The sequence below is a fragment of the Phacochoerus africanus genome, chromosome 2 (genome assembly GCF_016906955.1).
Source record: "Phacochoerus africanus isolate WHEZ1 chromosome 2, ROS_Pafr_v1, whole genome shotgun sequence".
Lineage (NCBI taxonomy): Eukaryota > Metazoa > Chordata > Mammalia > Artiodactyla > Suidae > Phacochoerus > Phacochoerus africanus.
The window spans coordinates 247,353,563-247,369,048 of NC_062545.1; the positions used below are offsets into that span (position 1 = coordinate 247,353,563).

Sequence of the window (15,486 nt, forward strand, 5' to 3'; positions counted from 1 at the left end):
CAGAACGTAACCCACAGTCCTCAGTTCGTTCAGCACCTCCCCAGCCCCAACAAGGTGCAGCCTCCATTTTTGACGAATCTGAGCTACCCCAGGGTGATGCTTCTAAAGCAGAAAGAGGAGACCGGTAAGAAGCCACGCTGCCTCCCTCGCTCTGAAGCTAAAGGAGTCAGCACAAGCGAGTGCAACTAGGCCGGCGGGAAGGCGGGGCTTCCAGGAGCCGGCCGGCAGCCAGACCGGGGCCTCAGGGGAGGCGGGGCCGGCAAGAGCGAGGCCCCGAGGCTGAGATGAGGGTCTGCCCGAGGTGTGCCGGACGCGGGTCTTAACATACGCCACCAGTTCCTTTACTCCTCAGGCCGGAGCCTTCGCTTTCCGGAAGCCACCACTGTCACGATATTCTTTTCTATCTCTCTGTCACTTTCTTTGATAGAAGGGAAAAATGGAATCTTTAAGTCAGGCATCTCCAAGGCACCAGCCAATGAAATAGGCAGTGGAGGTGGGGTCTTTTGCTCGCGCCGAAATTCAAAGGCATAAATAGTTCCGGCCCCGGCGCTGAGCGCGGGAGGGTGTTGTAGCCGCTGTGATGGGGTTTCCTTCTTAGCGCCCGAATTTGGGCAAAGCTGATCTGCTCTCCTCCCTGGTGACCAGGAAGAACTTTGGGGGCGCCTCAAGCCCAGGCAGCCTGACGCAGCGGTGAGGCAGTTGCGTGGGTCGGCCGGTTGGGCCTATCCTGGCATTCCTGGCAGGGGATGGGAGTCGGTGGCTGGGGAGCTGACTAGTAAGAGATTTCAGACTGAAATTAGTCCTAATGGGTTCTTGGTAGAATGGCTAGTTCTTATCTAGCCTTGGAATAGGACGAGGCAGTGTTGACAGAAATGCCTGGTGAGACGAGGGAACAGCCTCGGGGGAGGGGGGAGGCATCAGCTCTTCATCTGGGATATAATAAATATTTACTAACCACCCACCAACCCCGCGACCTCTAGTCAGATACTATTCTGACTTACAAAGTGGACGTAGGGGAAGATGCTAATAATGGGAGATTACATTATGATAGGTTGAATAGACCAATAATTTAGTATCAGCTTTAAGTGCAATGAGAAAAAAAAAAAAAGCTGAGCGAGGGGATGGGTAGAGGTGCTTTTTTATATATAGAGAAGTAAGGAAGGATCCTTGTTAGGTGATGGTGAGCAGAGAGGTGAATGTTGTAGCATGAGCTATGCTAGTATCCGGGAGAAGTGCATTATGGGCAAAGGGAATGAGATGTGAAATAAGCAGTAGTCTATGTTATGTGTATGATAACGGTGGAGAACCATGGAAAAGTAAGTAGTTAACTTCCAGGTTGAATTAATGGTTTAATTAACTTCCAAGTAGGGACTAGCTTCTGTATAATTTTAAGTTAGAAAAGGATCTATCGGAGGAAGTAAATTGGCAAATAAATAGCGTTTTTATTTCTGTTGAGCTGTCATTCTTATGTTTTAGGCCTTTACATTTATTATGATTCCAGTTTTACATTCCACTTAAGTGTTTATTTCTGTTTTGTACAGAACTGCATTGTGGCGTATTTGGTTTCTAGCAGCGATTTACCTTTCCAAGTCAGTAGTGAAAATGCACATTAAGTCAATCATTCTTGAGGGATTCAAGTCCTATGCACAGAGGACTGAAGTCAATGGTTTTGACCCCCTCTTCAATGCTATCACTGGTTTAAACGGTAGTGGGAAATCCAACATTTTGGACTCCATCTGCTTTTTGCTGGGCATCTCCAATTTGTCTCAGGTAAAGTATAAACTTTCTGATTTATGTGAATTTAAGTTTGAGGAACCTTAAGGGAATCCTCATTGCACTTGGAGACTATTGCCAATATTTTCTTCATTTGCAATTTTATGTGACTTAGCCTAGACCGCACCACAGTTGTTTAAATTAGGTGTTATTACTCCATATTGTAGATGAGAAAATAGAAACTTAGAGGATTCTGAGTTCATCCTCATAAGATGTTTGAAAGAACACTAAAACTCAGGTATTTTCCTACCAGAGCTGTAGCTCTGCCCCCTCATTATTGTGTGTGTGTGTGTGTGTGTGTGTGTGTGTACTAATGAGATCGGATGAGTAGTAAAATTCTTACACGCTGTCTTTCCTGAAATCTTGCATATAAACTTCTGTTAGAAAACAATTTAGTTCAGGGTTGGAAAAATTTCTGCGAAGAAAGAACCCATTTCAGGTTGTTGCCCATTTTCTTTGCTTTGTCTACAGATGTCTGTCCTTGGCTGCTTAATGGATACTACGTGGGTAGTTTTCCAATAGAAAAAAAAAAAAAAAAATTTGAGTGCTATGTTGTGCAATATGGGTTTTTGTAACTTATAAATTATCCTTTGTTTTAGGTTCGGGCTTCTAATTTACAAGATTTAGTTTACAAAAATGGACAGGCTGGTATTACCAAAGCCTCAGTGTCAATCACCTTTGATAATTCTGACAAAAAGCAAAGTCCTTTAGGATTTGAGGTTCATGATGAAATTACAGTAACAAGGCAGGTGAGTGGCTACTAAATATTTGGTTATCTAAAAACTTGTATGTCTGGTATGTTTTTTGGCAATATGACTACTGGAGAGAAAAAAGTTTATGAGCAGAATTGATGCACCAAATACCTACCAGATTCTTTAAGACTATCTTCCCTATGTTAAAATTTTGATCATGTAAATTCTGCCATTTCCCAAGAGGATTGAAAGGGATCTGAAAGCCATCAGTACAAGCTCTCACCCAAGCTTAAATCTTGAGCCACACTTGAGTCTTCTCTTACTATGCTGGAATACCTGTATACTTGGGATCTTCCCAGGTAACCCATTCTGTTTTGGGAAAGAAGAAGGTTATTCCTATAAATTGAGCCAAAGTGCTGTCTTCAAGTTTTATATATTAAATCCTAGTTTTTTGGAGAACACTGAGAGCAAATCTGATTAGGCCGTATTTCAGTGTTCTGTAAGTCTGTTTTCTAAGCTAAATCTCTCAGGTCTTTTGATTGATATTTAGTTTTGGCTCCAGTTTTTTTATATCTTTTTTTTTTTCTTTTAATGCTTGGCACCACAAATTGCATGTACCAGAATTGATCTAGCTAGGACAGGATTAGACAGAATTTCACTTCTTTCATTTTAGGTACTCTACTTCTTTTTTTTTTTCCTAATATGATGCTGGAGAGTTCATGATACGTTATGAATTCATATCTGATTTCCTTAAAACCTCTCTATATTTTGTTTATGCATGCTGTTACTTAGCCGTGTATTCCATTGCTGTATCTAAGCAGGTTTTTGAAACCCGTGGAGGACTTTACATTTGTCCCTTAAAATCTTTTTTCTTATTATGTCCATATTTTCAGTTTTTCAAAATTTTATTTTAAAAAATTCTGTTAATTTCCATTTACTCATTACTTTAGCACTATATAACTTAGAGGTTCCTCTCTCTTTTAATGAAAGCCTCTGGTTGGTTGGGGAAAAAGAAAAAAAGGATTGACCAGATTGGAACAGAATCCTGTTTTCTATCATTAAGCATCTATCAAATAATCACCCTTTAAGGATTTTTCAATAAGTCTGGTACTAGTCTACCCGAAATTCCTGTCCTCGTGCAATCCATATGCCTGTATCTTCACCAGAATTTTGTTATAAAAACTTTCTAAAAATTACTTATGGGTATATTAGGACTGTTGCTCAAATATATTAATACATGATCTACCAGGCAAATAATCCCATCAGGAAAAGAAATTAATATTTAATATTTATTAAGCACTTGATGTGTGCTGGGCATTGTTGAATGCATGGGGAAATAGAGATAAAAGAATGAGAAACAGATCTTATCTTTAAGGAACTCAAAATATCATGGGTGAGACAATCATGCCAAAAGATGACAATGCACATGGTGTAGAGTGAACAGCTGGTTTCTGGTATAAGTTGTTCTTATTAAACCCATGCTGAAGTTCCATGACTACTCTTTTTCTTTCATGTATTCACAAGTCATGTCTTATTAATCCCATTTAGAGTCTTGACAAGAATTGGTATTAAACTGTCTTTTGTTTTTAGTATTGACTTAAAGATTTAGTGTCTGACCTTTGGAAATCAAAAAGTAAAGGAAGGAGGGTTAGTCTCTGAGTATTATAGAAAGAAGGTGATCTGGGCTAGAAAATATGTTCTGCTTTTACTTGGAAACATAAAGCTGCAGGGGAACTTAAAGACTTAGTCGTCCACTGCAGGGAAGATTAGGAGGCTTTTGCTTTTTTCATAACTAGTTAGCAAAAGTCTCTGGATTAGAAGCCAATTGTCCTAACTCAGTCTCATAATCTTTTTGATCATGTCACACTTTCTCCACTATTTACCCTGGATTGCTTTTGTTTACCGTTAGATTGACAAAACAAACAAATGAAAGATAATGTACTTCAGGAATTTATCATCTTAGCTCAAGATGTGTGTGTTCATTTGTATCTTTTAAAACTCTTTCCTTTTTAGGTGGTTATTGGTGGCAGAAATAAATATTTAATCAATGGAGTAAATGCAAATAATACCAGAGTACAGGATCTCTTCTGTTCTGTTGGCCTTAACGTTAACAACCCTCACTTTCTCATCATGCAGGTATTTTGTTTTTGGTCTTTATATGTCTTTCATAATAGTTTTGACATTTTTTTTTAACTTAATGGAAGAAATGCTTCTGTTTGGATTTTTTATTTACTATTAAGCTAGTGTTTGGGCACTTTTTAAGAAATGTGGGTTAGTTATTTGTGCTTACGTGTTCCAGTATATTGTATGAATTTGAATTTTGAAGATTGTCTGGAAATAATTCTCTTTAACTTGGAGGGCTCTCGTTCTAAAAAATCAAGAGGTGTTCAATAATTATGCTATTATGTATTTATATACTTACCTGTTTTAGAATTGGAGACTTATGCATCGTTCATATTAATTGTCTCAGAAAATTGGTCTTGAGTTAAATTTGCGTCATTTAATAATTTACCTAATTTGTAAATAACATAATTTTTCTATCACAACTCTAGAATTGTAAGCTATCTCTGATCTCAAATCTAATAAAAGAAACATCTTTTCATATAGGTGGAAGAAATAATTCCTCAAAGATCGGTATATTAGGATACCGCATCTTCAGTGCAGATAAACATGTATGCCTTTACATTACTCTTTTTGTAATTCTTTGTTACTGTAGTAAGTTTGCCATTTTATTTTTAGGGCCGAATTACAAAGGTGTTGAATATGAAACCTCCAGAGGTAAGAGTACTTTTTAAGGACAATAAAAATAGTACTTATAGATATTGTCTTAATCTTCCAGGTAATTAATTTTTAACTTAATTTCTTCCATATTGAAATTCTCGGAAACATTTATTTAAGAAAAATTAGTAAAGAAAACAATCTTGTTTTGTTTTTGAATATTTACCACTGTGTCCGTTTTTTTTTTTTAAGTTATATAGCATAAACCTTCTGAGCCTTAGTTTCTTCATCCATAAATTGGAGTCAGTAATCCTTACCTCAAGGATTATTGTGAGGATTAAATGGGAATCCTTAAAAGAAGGAGGAGAAAAGTCCTAAGACCTTGTTAACCATATTTAAAATAAATTACTCTTTTAATCGAGTTATAATTGATGAAGTAGCTTCAGGGTGTAACATAATGATTTTATATATATATTGATATATGTATATATCACAAAACGACCATCTTAAGTCTAGTCAGCATTCATCACACAGTTAAATTTTTTTTTGAAAGATGAGAACTTGTAAGATTTACTCTCAGCAATTTTCAGATATACAGTACAGAATTATTAACTATAGGTCAGCAAGTAATACATTACATCTCCGGGAATTTTTATTTTATAACTGAAAGTTTGTAGCTTTTGACTAACTGTACTCATCTTGCCCACTATCCATCCCCCACCTTTGGCAACCACCAATCTGTTCTCTGTATCTGTGAGTTGAGTTTTTTTTTTTTTTTTAGGAGTTCACATATAAGTGAGATTATACTATATTTGACTTTCACTGTCTGACTTATTTCACTTAGCGTAATGCCTCAGAGGTCCTATTCATGCTGTTACAAATGGCAGGAATTTTTTTTTTTTTGGTATGGCTAAATAATATCCCTTTTAATTTATAGATATAAATATAACATATTTATCTGTTCCTCTGTCAAGGGACACTTAGGTTGTTTCTATGTCTTCACTATTAAAAATAATGCTGCAGTGAACATGGGAGTGCAGATATCTTTTCAAGTTAGTCTCTTTGGTTCCTTCAGATAAATACCTAGATATAGAATGGTTGGATCATATGGTAGTTCTATTTTTTTTCTTTTTTTTTTTTGGTGTCAGATCCACTGGCCTACACCACAGCCACAGCAATGCAAGATCTAAGCTCTGTCTGCGACCTATACCACAGCTCACAGCAACACCAGATCCTTAACCTACTAAGAGAGGCCAGGGATCGAACCTGCATCCTCATGGATACTAGTCAGATTGATATCCACTGAGCCATGATGGGGACACCCTAGTAGTTCTATTTTTAATTTTTTGAGCAGCTTCCGTGCTGTTTCCCATAATGGCTGCACCAATTTACAGTCTCACCAATAGTGCACAAGGGTTCCCTTTTCTTCACATATTCACCAAAACTAATTTCTTATATTTTTGATAATAGCCATTCTAACAGTTGATATCTCATTGTCATTTTGATTTGTAGTTGTCTGATGATTAGTGATATTAAGCATCTAATCATGTACTTATTGCCCATTTGTATGTCTTCTGTGGGAAGATGTCATACTGCACATTTTTTTCATAGGGTTTTTTCCTATTGAGTTGTATGAGTTCTTTGTGTGTTTGGGTATTAACCCCTTATATACATGATTTACAGATACTTTTTCACATTCAGTAGGTTGCCTTTTCATTTTGTTAACAATTTTCTTTGCTGTGCAGAAGCTTTTTATTTTGATGTAGTCTCATTGTTTAGTTTTGGTTTTGGTGTCAGATCCAAAGAACTCATCACCAAGACAGATGTCAAAGAGCTTACCTTTTTAAATTTCTTCTAGGAGTTTTATATGTCCAATACTGTATTAAGAGAAATTTTGACTAGAAAAAGTAGTTCATGTCAGAGTTAAACCTACAGAAAAAGATCTGAGTGAAATTAATTCATTCCATACAATGGATTACTCAGGACATTAAGACTTAATATTCTCTTGGAGCTCCCTTGAGAAGAGTTGGTATGAAAGAATGAACATTTTAAACAAGAGCAAAGGCTCTTTTGATATTTTTTCCTATGGAATAAAACTAAGAAGATGACTGATAATCAGTAACACTAGTCTGGTTTGACCATTGGTCATGCTTATTTTCTTTAGATACCATCTTAAGGGATAACTGCCAAATACATAGAATTAAAATGGTTTTCAGAGAAATAATCCTCCTGGGAGAGGGATTGATGGTGAATAGAAGCTTCTGAAAAAGGAATGCTAGCAAAATTGTCCTTATAAAATTAATTATAATAATAATAGTATTTCCTTTTCTTACAGTACTTCTCACATGAACTATTTTGTTTACTTCTCAACAGTGTTATAAGATAGTATCAGGACTCTGCAGATGAAGAAACTGGGGCACAGAGAATAAGTTCCTTGCCCAAGCATGTGCCACAGTTCAAATGCAAATATTAGGCCATGCTTCATCCATGTATGCACAAAATGGCTGAAGTCTTATTTACAACAATTCTAAGTAGAGATTTGTAAAATGAAAGATGAATATTGTTAGCCTTAATTTTAAGTCTTGTATTTGAAGAAAAAGAGAAGGAAGGAATTACTGGCTTCAGTCTTAAAAGAGATGTACTCTGGAACCTCATGTAGCATAAAATTTGATTTTAGAATTGGAGTGAAGGCCAGGAGTATGTCCTGAATGTTAGGGTTAATGGATAATATGTACATTTATATACTTTTATGGTCCATAATTTTGTTAAAATTCTTGGTGAGGTTAAGGCCCTAAATAATATCCTTAATGTAAATTCCAATGAAATTCATTGTCTTGGATTCTTAAAACATTAAAACAAGTATCTTTACAGATTTTGTCCATGATAGAAGAAGCAGCTGGAACTAGGATGTATGAATACAAAAAAATTGCTGCCCAGAAGACAATAGAGAAAAAGGAGGCTAAGCTAAAAGAAATTAAGACGGTAATTAAATTTATATAAAATATTTTTAGAGAAGAGAGTAATTTTGTATTTAGAATCTCTCTGCTGTAAAGAGGAAAATCCACCCTCCATCACCCTCAGTTCAAATTTCCTTAGTCTTCTATTCTACTTCTTTCTTTTAAATTTCTTTAATGGTACTTCACATACTAAAAAATATGATTTTCCTTTATTTTCCAGATTCTTGAAGAAGAAATTACTCCAACCATTCAAAAATTAAAAGAGGTATATACACTGTATATTTGAGGAAATCCAGCTAGAATATGTCTCAAAATTGGTGACGTATCCACGATAATATACCTAGGGATGGAAAGTGTACCGCTTCTCAGGAGTTTTTCACAGGGATGAGTTAGAGTTGGTAGACTCCATACTCAGTCTTCTGCTTGTAGAGAACAGTGTACTTCATTTCTGTTAAGTCATAATGGTTTTTTACATTGCCCTTTATAATCTCAGAAGATGATGTGTCAGAATTTAGTTTTTTGTGGAAGAGAACTCTCCATTTTCCTGGATAGTTGGAATTGAGTGGAATAGCATTTCTTGAAGATAGGCATTCTTGTAAATCAACTATACTTCAATTCAAAAATTTAAAAAAACTTTTGAAAGACATGGCACTCTTAGTAAAAAGAGTGAATAACCTCTAGAATAAGGGGTGCTACTGCTACAGTTACCACTATCCAGGCAATTGGTAAGTGAAAGGTATTGAAACAGATAACTATGTTTTCTCTGTAGTCTTTGCAGCTTCTCACATCAAAATCAGTGTTCCAGTGAAAGAATGCATTTATAGTGCATTGTTTTAAACTTATACATTTAGGAATTTATTAAATGTTCACAAAAATTTGATATTTCTCAAAACTGTCTTCTGAATCCATATAGTAGCATAGATGTTATTGAAAAAACTGAAAAATTGTGGCCTTGAAGGTACTGCCTTTAGTATGTATGATTTATTGGAAAACGCTAGATTATGAGTTTAAACCTAGGTGTCATACCTTATTTTGCCAAATTCTTTCCAAATCTGACAATACGGAGAGGTCATTTAATCACTTTTGTTTCTTCATCTGCAAATTAGGGATTTTAATTGTTATTTTGTCTGTCCCAGTAGGTCCTATGAGAATTCAGTTTGATAATGTATAACCAAATGTTTGTAGTTACATAAATGAATGTTTGGGTAGGCATCTTGGTAATACTACTACAAAATACATTTAATGGTGTATCGTTCATGGTTGTGCAGGTTGTATTTATATAGATCTCTCAATGCCTCCAGTCTGTGAACCTTTTGTCCACATTTCTTTATTAATCCCAACTGCCTGATTATATGTGAAAAGAAATAGCTACATAGGATTCACTTCAGATGGTATGTTTTCTTAAAAGCCAAAGTTCTAATATTATTTAAAGTTTCCTAAAATTTATAATCCATGATCACTCAATCTAAGAAAGGACCTGCTATATCATGTAATGGGAAATTTTGTACATGTGGCTCAATTTTGATTCTTTCTAAATTTGTTTAGAAACATGAATTTTGAGTTATACTTTATTGGTGCTTTCTCTTTCAGGAAAGATCTTCCTATTTGGAGTACCAAAAAGTAATGAGAGAAATAGAACATTTGAGTCATTTATACATTGCTTATCAGTTTTTGTTGGCTGAAGATACCAAAGAACGCTCAGCTGAGGAGTTAAAAGAAATGCAAGATAAAATTCTAAAGCTTCAAGAAGAACTGTCTGAGAATGATAAAAAAATAAAAGCACTTAGTCATGAAATAGAAGAGTTGGAAAAAAGAAAAGATAAGGTCAGACATATATGTAAGAATAGATAATATACTCTGTGAAAAAAATACTAAATTATATACAATGTTTAGGATTTACTAGTATTGTCTTCTATAGTGATTATTAATCTTATAGTATGATAAAATAGCTTATGAAAAGTAAGTATATAGAAATTATATAAGAAAGTGATAATATGAACATATTTTAAGTACATGACTGAATTGGGTTATTTGATTATAGGAAACTGGAGGTATACTTCGATCTTTAGAAGACGCTCTTGCAGAAGCTCAGCGAATTAATACTAAATCTCAAAGTGCCTTTGATCTCAAGAAGAAGAATCTGGCAAGTGAAGAGAACAAACGCAAAGAGCTGGAAAAAAATATGGTTGAAGTAAGCAAATAAGCTTAATTTAATTCCAGTAATGTACATTTATCCATTCTGTTAATATTTATTGACTGTCTGCTGTGGATCAAGGATAGTTGTTTGGGCTGGGATAATAGCAATGGACGAAATGAGAATAATGGGCAGATGCCTTGTGCGTCTTTGTTCCAGTAAGGGAGACAATGATAAAATAAGAGAAATATATGGCATATAATATAGTGATAGCTGTTGTGGAGAAAAAAATAAAATATAGGGGAGAGGATGGTAGTTTGGGATTTTAAATTAGATCGCCATCAAAGGTCTCCTTTGATGTATTTCATTAAAGACCTGAAGGAGGTCAGAGAACCGAATAGATAAATTGGGAGGCTCTGGGGGAAGATGTTCCAGGCAGAAGAATAGCAATTGCCCCAAGTGCCCAAGGTATTGGAAAAGCAAGGAGTTAAGTGTGGTTTGTTATCACTAAGTAGTAGGAATGCAGAAAGATAATGAGGTATAGGATCACATGTGGTTTTACAAAATCTGCGAGGGACTTTGACCCTTATTCTGAGTGTCATGGGAAGATGCTGGAGCTGATTGAGTGGAAGAGTGACATTTTAATGTTTCAATGGGACTATTTTTGGTGTTTTGAGGATAAACTAAGGATGAAGGGAATTAGCAGAGTATCCAGGTGGTAGGTGGCAATCCAGGTCAGTCTTTGGATAAATCCAGTAGAAGTGGGTATATTAGAGAAGTTGTGGAATTTTATGTATATTTTAATGGTAGGTCCAACAGATAGACCCAGAGATTGGTTTTGGAATGTGAAAGAAAGGACAGAAGGATAATTCCAGGTTTTAGTCTTTGACAATTTGAAATATGGTTACCATTAGTTGAATGGAGACTAATAGGCTTGAGGTGCCAGTTAGACATCTAAGTAGAGATATTGACTTCATAGTCAAATATATGAATATTGAATCCAGGTTAGAAATATAGGAATTCCTGTTGTGGCACAGCAGAAATGAATCCGACTAGGAACCATGAGGTTGCAGGTTCATCCCTGGCCTTGCTCGGTCATTAAGGATCTGATGTTTCCCTGAGCTGTGGTATAGGTTGCAGATGCGGCTCGGATCCCACATTGCTGTGGCTGTGGTATAGCCTGGCAGCTGTAACTTGGATTTGACCTCTAGCCTGGGAACCTCCATATGTTGTGGGTGCAGCCCTAAAAAGCAAAAAAAAGAAAAAGAAAAAAAAAATGTAAAACAAAATACTGATGTTCACGTGTTCCAGGGCTATCACTCAGACTTAATTTGTATACACTCATTTCTTAGGTGATCCCATCCAGCCCTGTAGCCTTAAATACATCTATATGTTGCTGCCTTTCATATCAATAATTAGCCTTGACTCCTTTTTTGACTTATAGACTTATTTGTCTAGCTATTTAATTGACATTTTTATATGGATGACTTACAAAAAGTCTAAAGCTTAACACATCCAAAATAGAACTCTTAAATTTTCCCTGTCTACCCAGACTTGTCTGAGGTACTAAATTTTCCTATGTAAGTAAATGATATCACTCTTACCTTAGATATTGACCCCAGAACTTAGAGTCTTCTTTTTCCCCTTTTTCTCAAACTCTGTAATATCTGTCAACAAGTTCTGTTGGCTTTAAAAATATCCAGGATTCAGGCACTTTTCATCACCTCCTTCACTGGAACTTGGTTTAGGCTGTCACCTCCCAGAAGGGATATGCCACCAGTATCTTTATTAATTGACCCGCTTTGAACTTGTTGTTCTATAGTCTCTTTACAGAAGCTAAAATTGGATCATATCACACTCGTGCTTAAAATTCTGCAGTGGTTTCCAAAGAGTCACATGTATAATTGTATTCAAAGTTTACCATGGTCTCTAAAACCCTATATGATGTAACTCCTGGACCCTTTACTTCCTCACCATACTCCAACCACAGTTCCTCCAACTCCCAAGCATATTCCTCAGAGTTTGCCAAGCATACTGTACCCCTGGTATTAGCATAGTAACTGTTTTTGTTTCATTTAGGTTTGTGTTCAAAATGCCACCACAAAAAGCACTGCCCTCATCATTCTTAAAACAGTAGTCCTGTCATTTTTTTGTCCCTTTACCTCGCTTTAGTTTTCATTTACTATGTCTTTTACCTTAGAAATATAGGCACCCTGAGGATCCTAGGTCTTTAATGTCTAGAACAATGTCTCGTACATAGTATCTAATAAATACCCAATGAATTATGAAATAAGTGGGCCAAAACTTCTGGTCACTTCTATGTAGACATTGTAACTAGATTTTTTTTTGCTTTTTTGAATGCTGGTACCAGTCCTACATAGCATTAGATATTTGATTAATGGAACTTAAAAGGTATTAAGTTTTAATAGTGCTGTTCCCACAATTATTTAATACTTAAACTTTATGGCCCTTAAGAGTTTATAAAAATATTTTCATATACATTCTCTTAATCCTAAAATCTCACTAAACTTGGGATAGGATGACTATTGTTTCAGTTTTATAGATTTAGAAACTGATTTTTAGTTTTGTCAAGTGGTTTGTTTAAATTTGCAATGGTATTTTAGCTCATTATCTTCCATATTTGACTGAAACGTATGGAATGAAAATATTTCTATTAGAATAAGAGGTACATTTATCCTAAAAACTGAGAAAGGCTGAATTTCAAAATGGGAATGAAGTATTTAAAGTTATGATGGTTAAATTACCATGCTGAATTCAAATTGCTATGAAATTTGGTAACATGAAGGTTTATATATAAGAAAATGGATGGTTTTCTAATCTGAAACTCTTTCCAATCTGAAACTCTTTCTAAAGGATTCTAAAACGTTAGCAGCCAAGGAAAAAGAGGTTAAAAAGATAACAGATGGACTGAATGCTCTTCAAGAAGCAAGCAATAAAGATGCTGAAGCTTTGGCTGCCGCACAGCAGCACTTCAATGCTGTTTCTGCTGGCCTGTCCAGTAATGAAGATGGAGCAGAAGCAACTCTTGCTGGTCAAATGATGGCCTGTAAAAATGACATAAGTAAAGCTCAGACAGAAGCCAAACAGGTAAATATAGACATTAAGCACTATGTGATTGCATTTTTTATAAGAAGCTCCTTCACATTATGCTTTGGCAGTTGTTATAAAATGTTGAAAATAATCAGGTCAATATCATGGAACACATTTACTACATTCTGCTACTCATTAGCACCAAAAATGATGAAATTCACAAGTCTCTTCTCCAAGTCCATGATTTTCTTTTCTGAGGAGATGTTCATTTGTGCTGGATATTAGATTCCAGTTATAAGTGATATCATATGGTATTTGTCTTTGTCTTTCTGGCTCATTTCACTCAGGATGAGATTCTCTAGTTCCATCCATGTTGCTGCAAATGGCATTATGTCATTCTTTTTTATGGCTGAGTAGTATTCCATTGTGTATATATACCACATCTTCCGAATCCAATCATCTGTCGATGGACATTTGGGTTGTTTCCATGTCCTGGCTGCCTGATGGGAGTGGGAGGGATCAGGAGCTTGGGCTTATCAGACACAACTTAGAATAGATTTACAAGGAGATCCTGCTGAATAGCATTGAGAACTTTGTCTAGATACTCATGTTGCAACAGAAGAAAGGGTGGGGGGAAAAATGTAATTTTAATGTATACATGTAAGGATAACCTGACCCCCTTGCTGTACAGTGGGAAAATAAAAAAAATTAAAAAAAAAAAATAAAAAATAAAATAAAATACCAACCAAAGGAAAAAAAAATGATGAAATTCAAATATGTTGATTGCTAACTATTGACAGTGTTAGTTGAAGATGCTGTAAAACATAAGATCCTTTTATAGATTAATTGAAATTGTAAGTGCAATAAATGCTTTGTTTTGTTTCAGCATTGTATGGAGAGTGGGTTAGTCAATTTATTTTCATCTTTTTGCTGTTTTATTGACATTAAGTTTTAAGGTTTAACAGGAAAACAAAAATGTCCTCTCCGTTTCTATGTCTACCATACTTAATTCGTAAAACTTGAACCTTTGCAACATCCTCCTTGAAACTATCTCTACCCCCCACTTACCCCCATTCCAGTGTTTGGTTACCTTACTTTTATTTCATAATCTTCAACAGCTTTTTGATCTGTTATAATGGTCTTCAAATTTGTTTAAATAGTTGTGCAGCTTAGAAGTCCTATGAACACAAGACTTTTGATGGGAGAAAAATACACACATATACTTTCTTTTCAATTTTTTTCCTTCTTTTTAGGTCTGCACCTGTAGCATGTGGAAGTTCTGAGGCTGCAGCTGCCAGCCTACACCACAGCCACAGCAACTCAGGATCCAGGTGGTGTCTGTGACCTATATCCAGCTCACAGCAACCACTGAGTGGGGCCAGGGATTGAACCTGCATCCCCATGGATTCTAGTTCTGTTTGTTACCATTGAGCCACAATGGAAATCCCTCTTGTTTGTTTTTTAATGGAGGACTCATCTTTAAAAATATATACAGATGTGTGTGTTGTGTCTGTATTAATCCTATTGAAGGTTTTCTATTATATACTTGCAACTTTTTCATTATAGATCATAGTTACAAAAATTTGTAAGATACTAATAGAAAAACTTTAAAGCCCTCTTAGTTTTTTTCATATTTTATATTAGGAAACACACCATTATTAAGTTTTAAAGGAAGGTTACACTCATCTCCATTTTAGAATACTAGTTCATGGTTTTGAGGAACAGTGCTCAATTATATAAACTAGCATTTAAATATGAGATTTTAGCATTTAAATTTTCTGTCAATTTAGCTTTCCTTTCTTATATAATTTTATTTCTCCTTGCTCAGCACGGCTTCACAATTATATAACACAAATATACATAAATACAAATGTGTATATGTAAGATGTAAGTGGAAAAAAAGGGAAGGAAATGACTTCTAGTTTTCTATTTTATTTTTGGAGATAAGGTTTTTTTGTTGTTCTTGGGGTTTTTCTTTCTTTTCTTCTTTTTTCACCTTGCTCATAGCATGCGAAAGTTCCTAAGCCAGGGATGGAATCTGTACCACAGCAATGACAATGCCAAATCTTTAATCTTAACCTGCTGTGTCACCAGGGAACTCCTGGCTTTTTAAATTAATTTAACCAGCTAATGGCAGTTCTTCTTTGCTATAATTTTTGAA

At 35.4% G+C, this 15,486-nt stretch overlaps 1 protein-coding gene across 1 annotated transcript in view; it reads left to right on the forward strand.

Annotated features, from left to right (window-relative positions):
• Positions 1-520: 520 nt before the first annotated feature.
• Positions 521-15,486, forward strand: part of SMC2 (structural maintenance of chromosomes 2) — a 48,883-nt gene continuing 33,917 nt past the window's right edge. The window contains exons 1-10 of the mRNA XM_047768074.1: positions 521-690; positions 1,542-1,770; positions 2,373-2,522; positions 4,479-4,601; positions 5,205-5,243; positions 8,055-8,165; positions 8,361-8,405; positions 9,731-9,964; positions 10,182-10,331; positions 13,149-13,382. Of these exons, the coding sequence (XP_047624030.1) occupies positions 1,603-1,770; positions 2,373-2,522; positions 4,479-4,601; positions 5,205-5,243; positions 8,055-8,165; positions 8,361-8,405; positions 9,731-9,964; positions 10,182-10,331; positions 13,149-13,382 (1,254 nt within the window). The 5' untranslated portion in view covers positions 521-690; positions 1,542-1,602. The remainder of the gene's footprint in view (positions 691-1,541; positions 1,771-2,372; positions 2,523-4,478; positions 4,602-5,204; positions 5,244-8,054; positions 8,166-8,360; positions 8,406-9,730; positions 9,965-10,181; positions 10,332-13,148; positions 13,383-15,486) is intronic.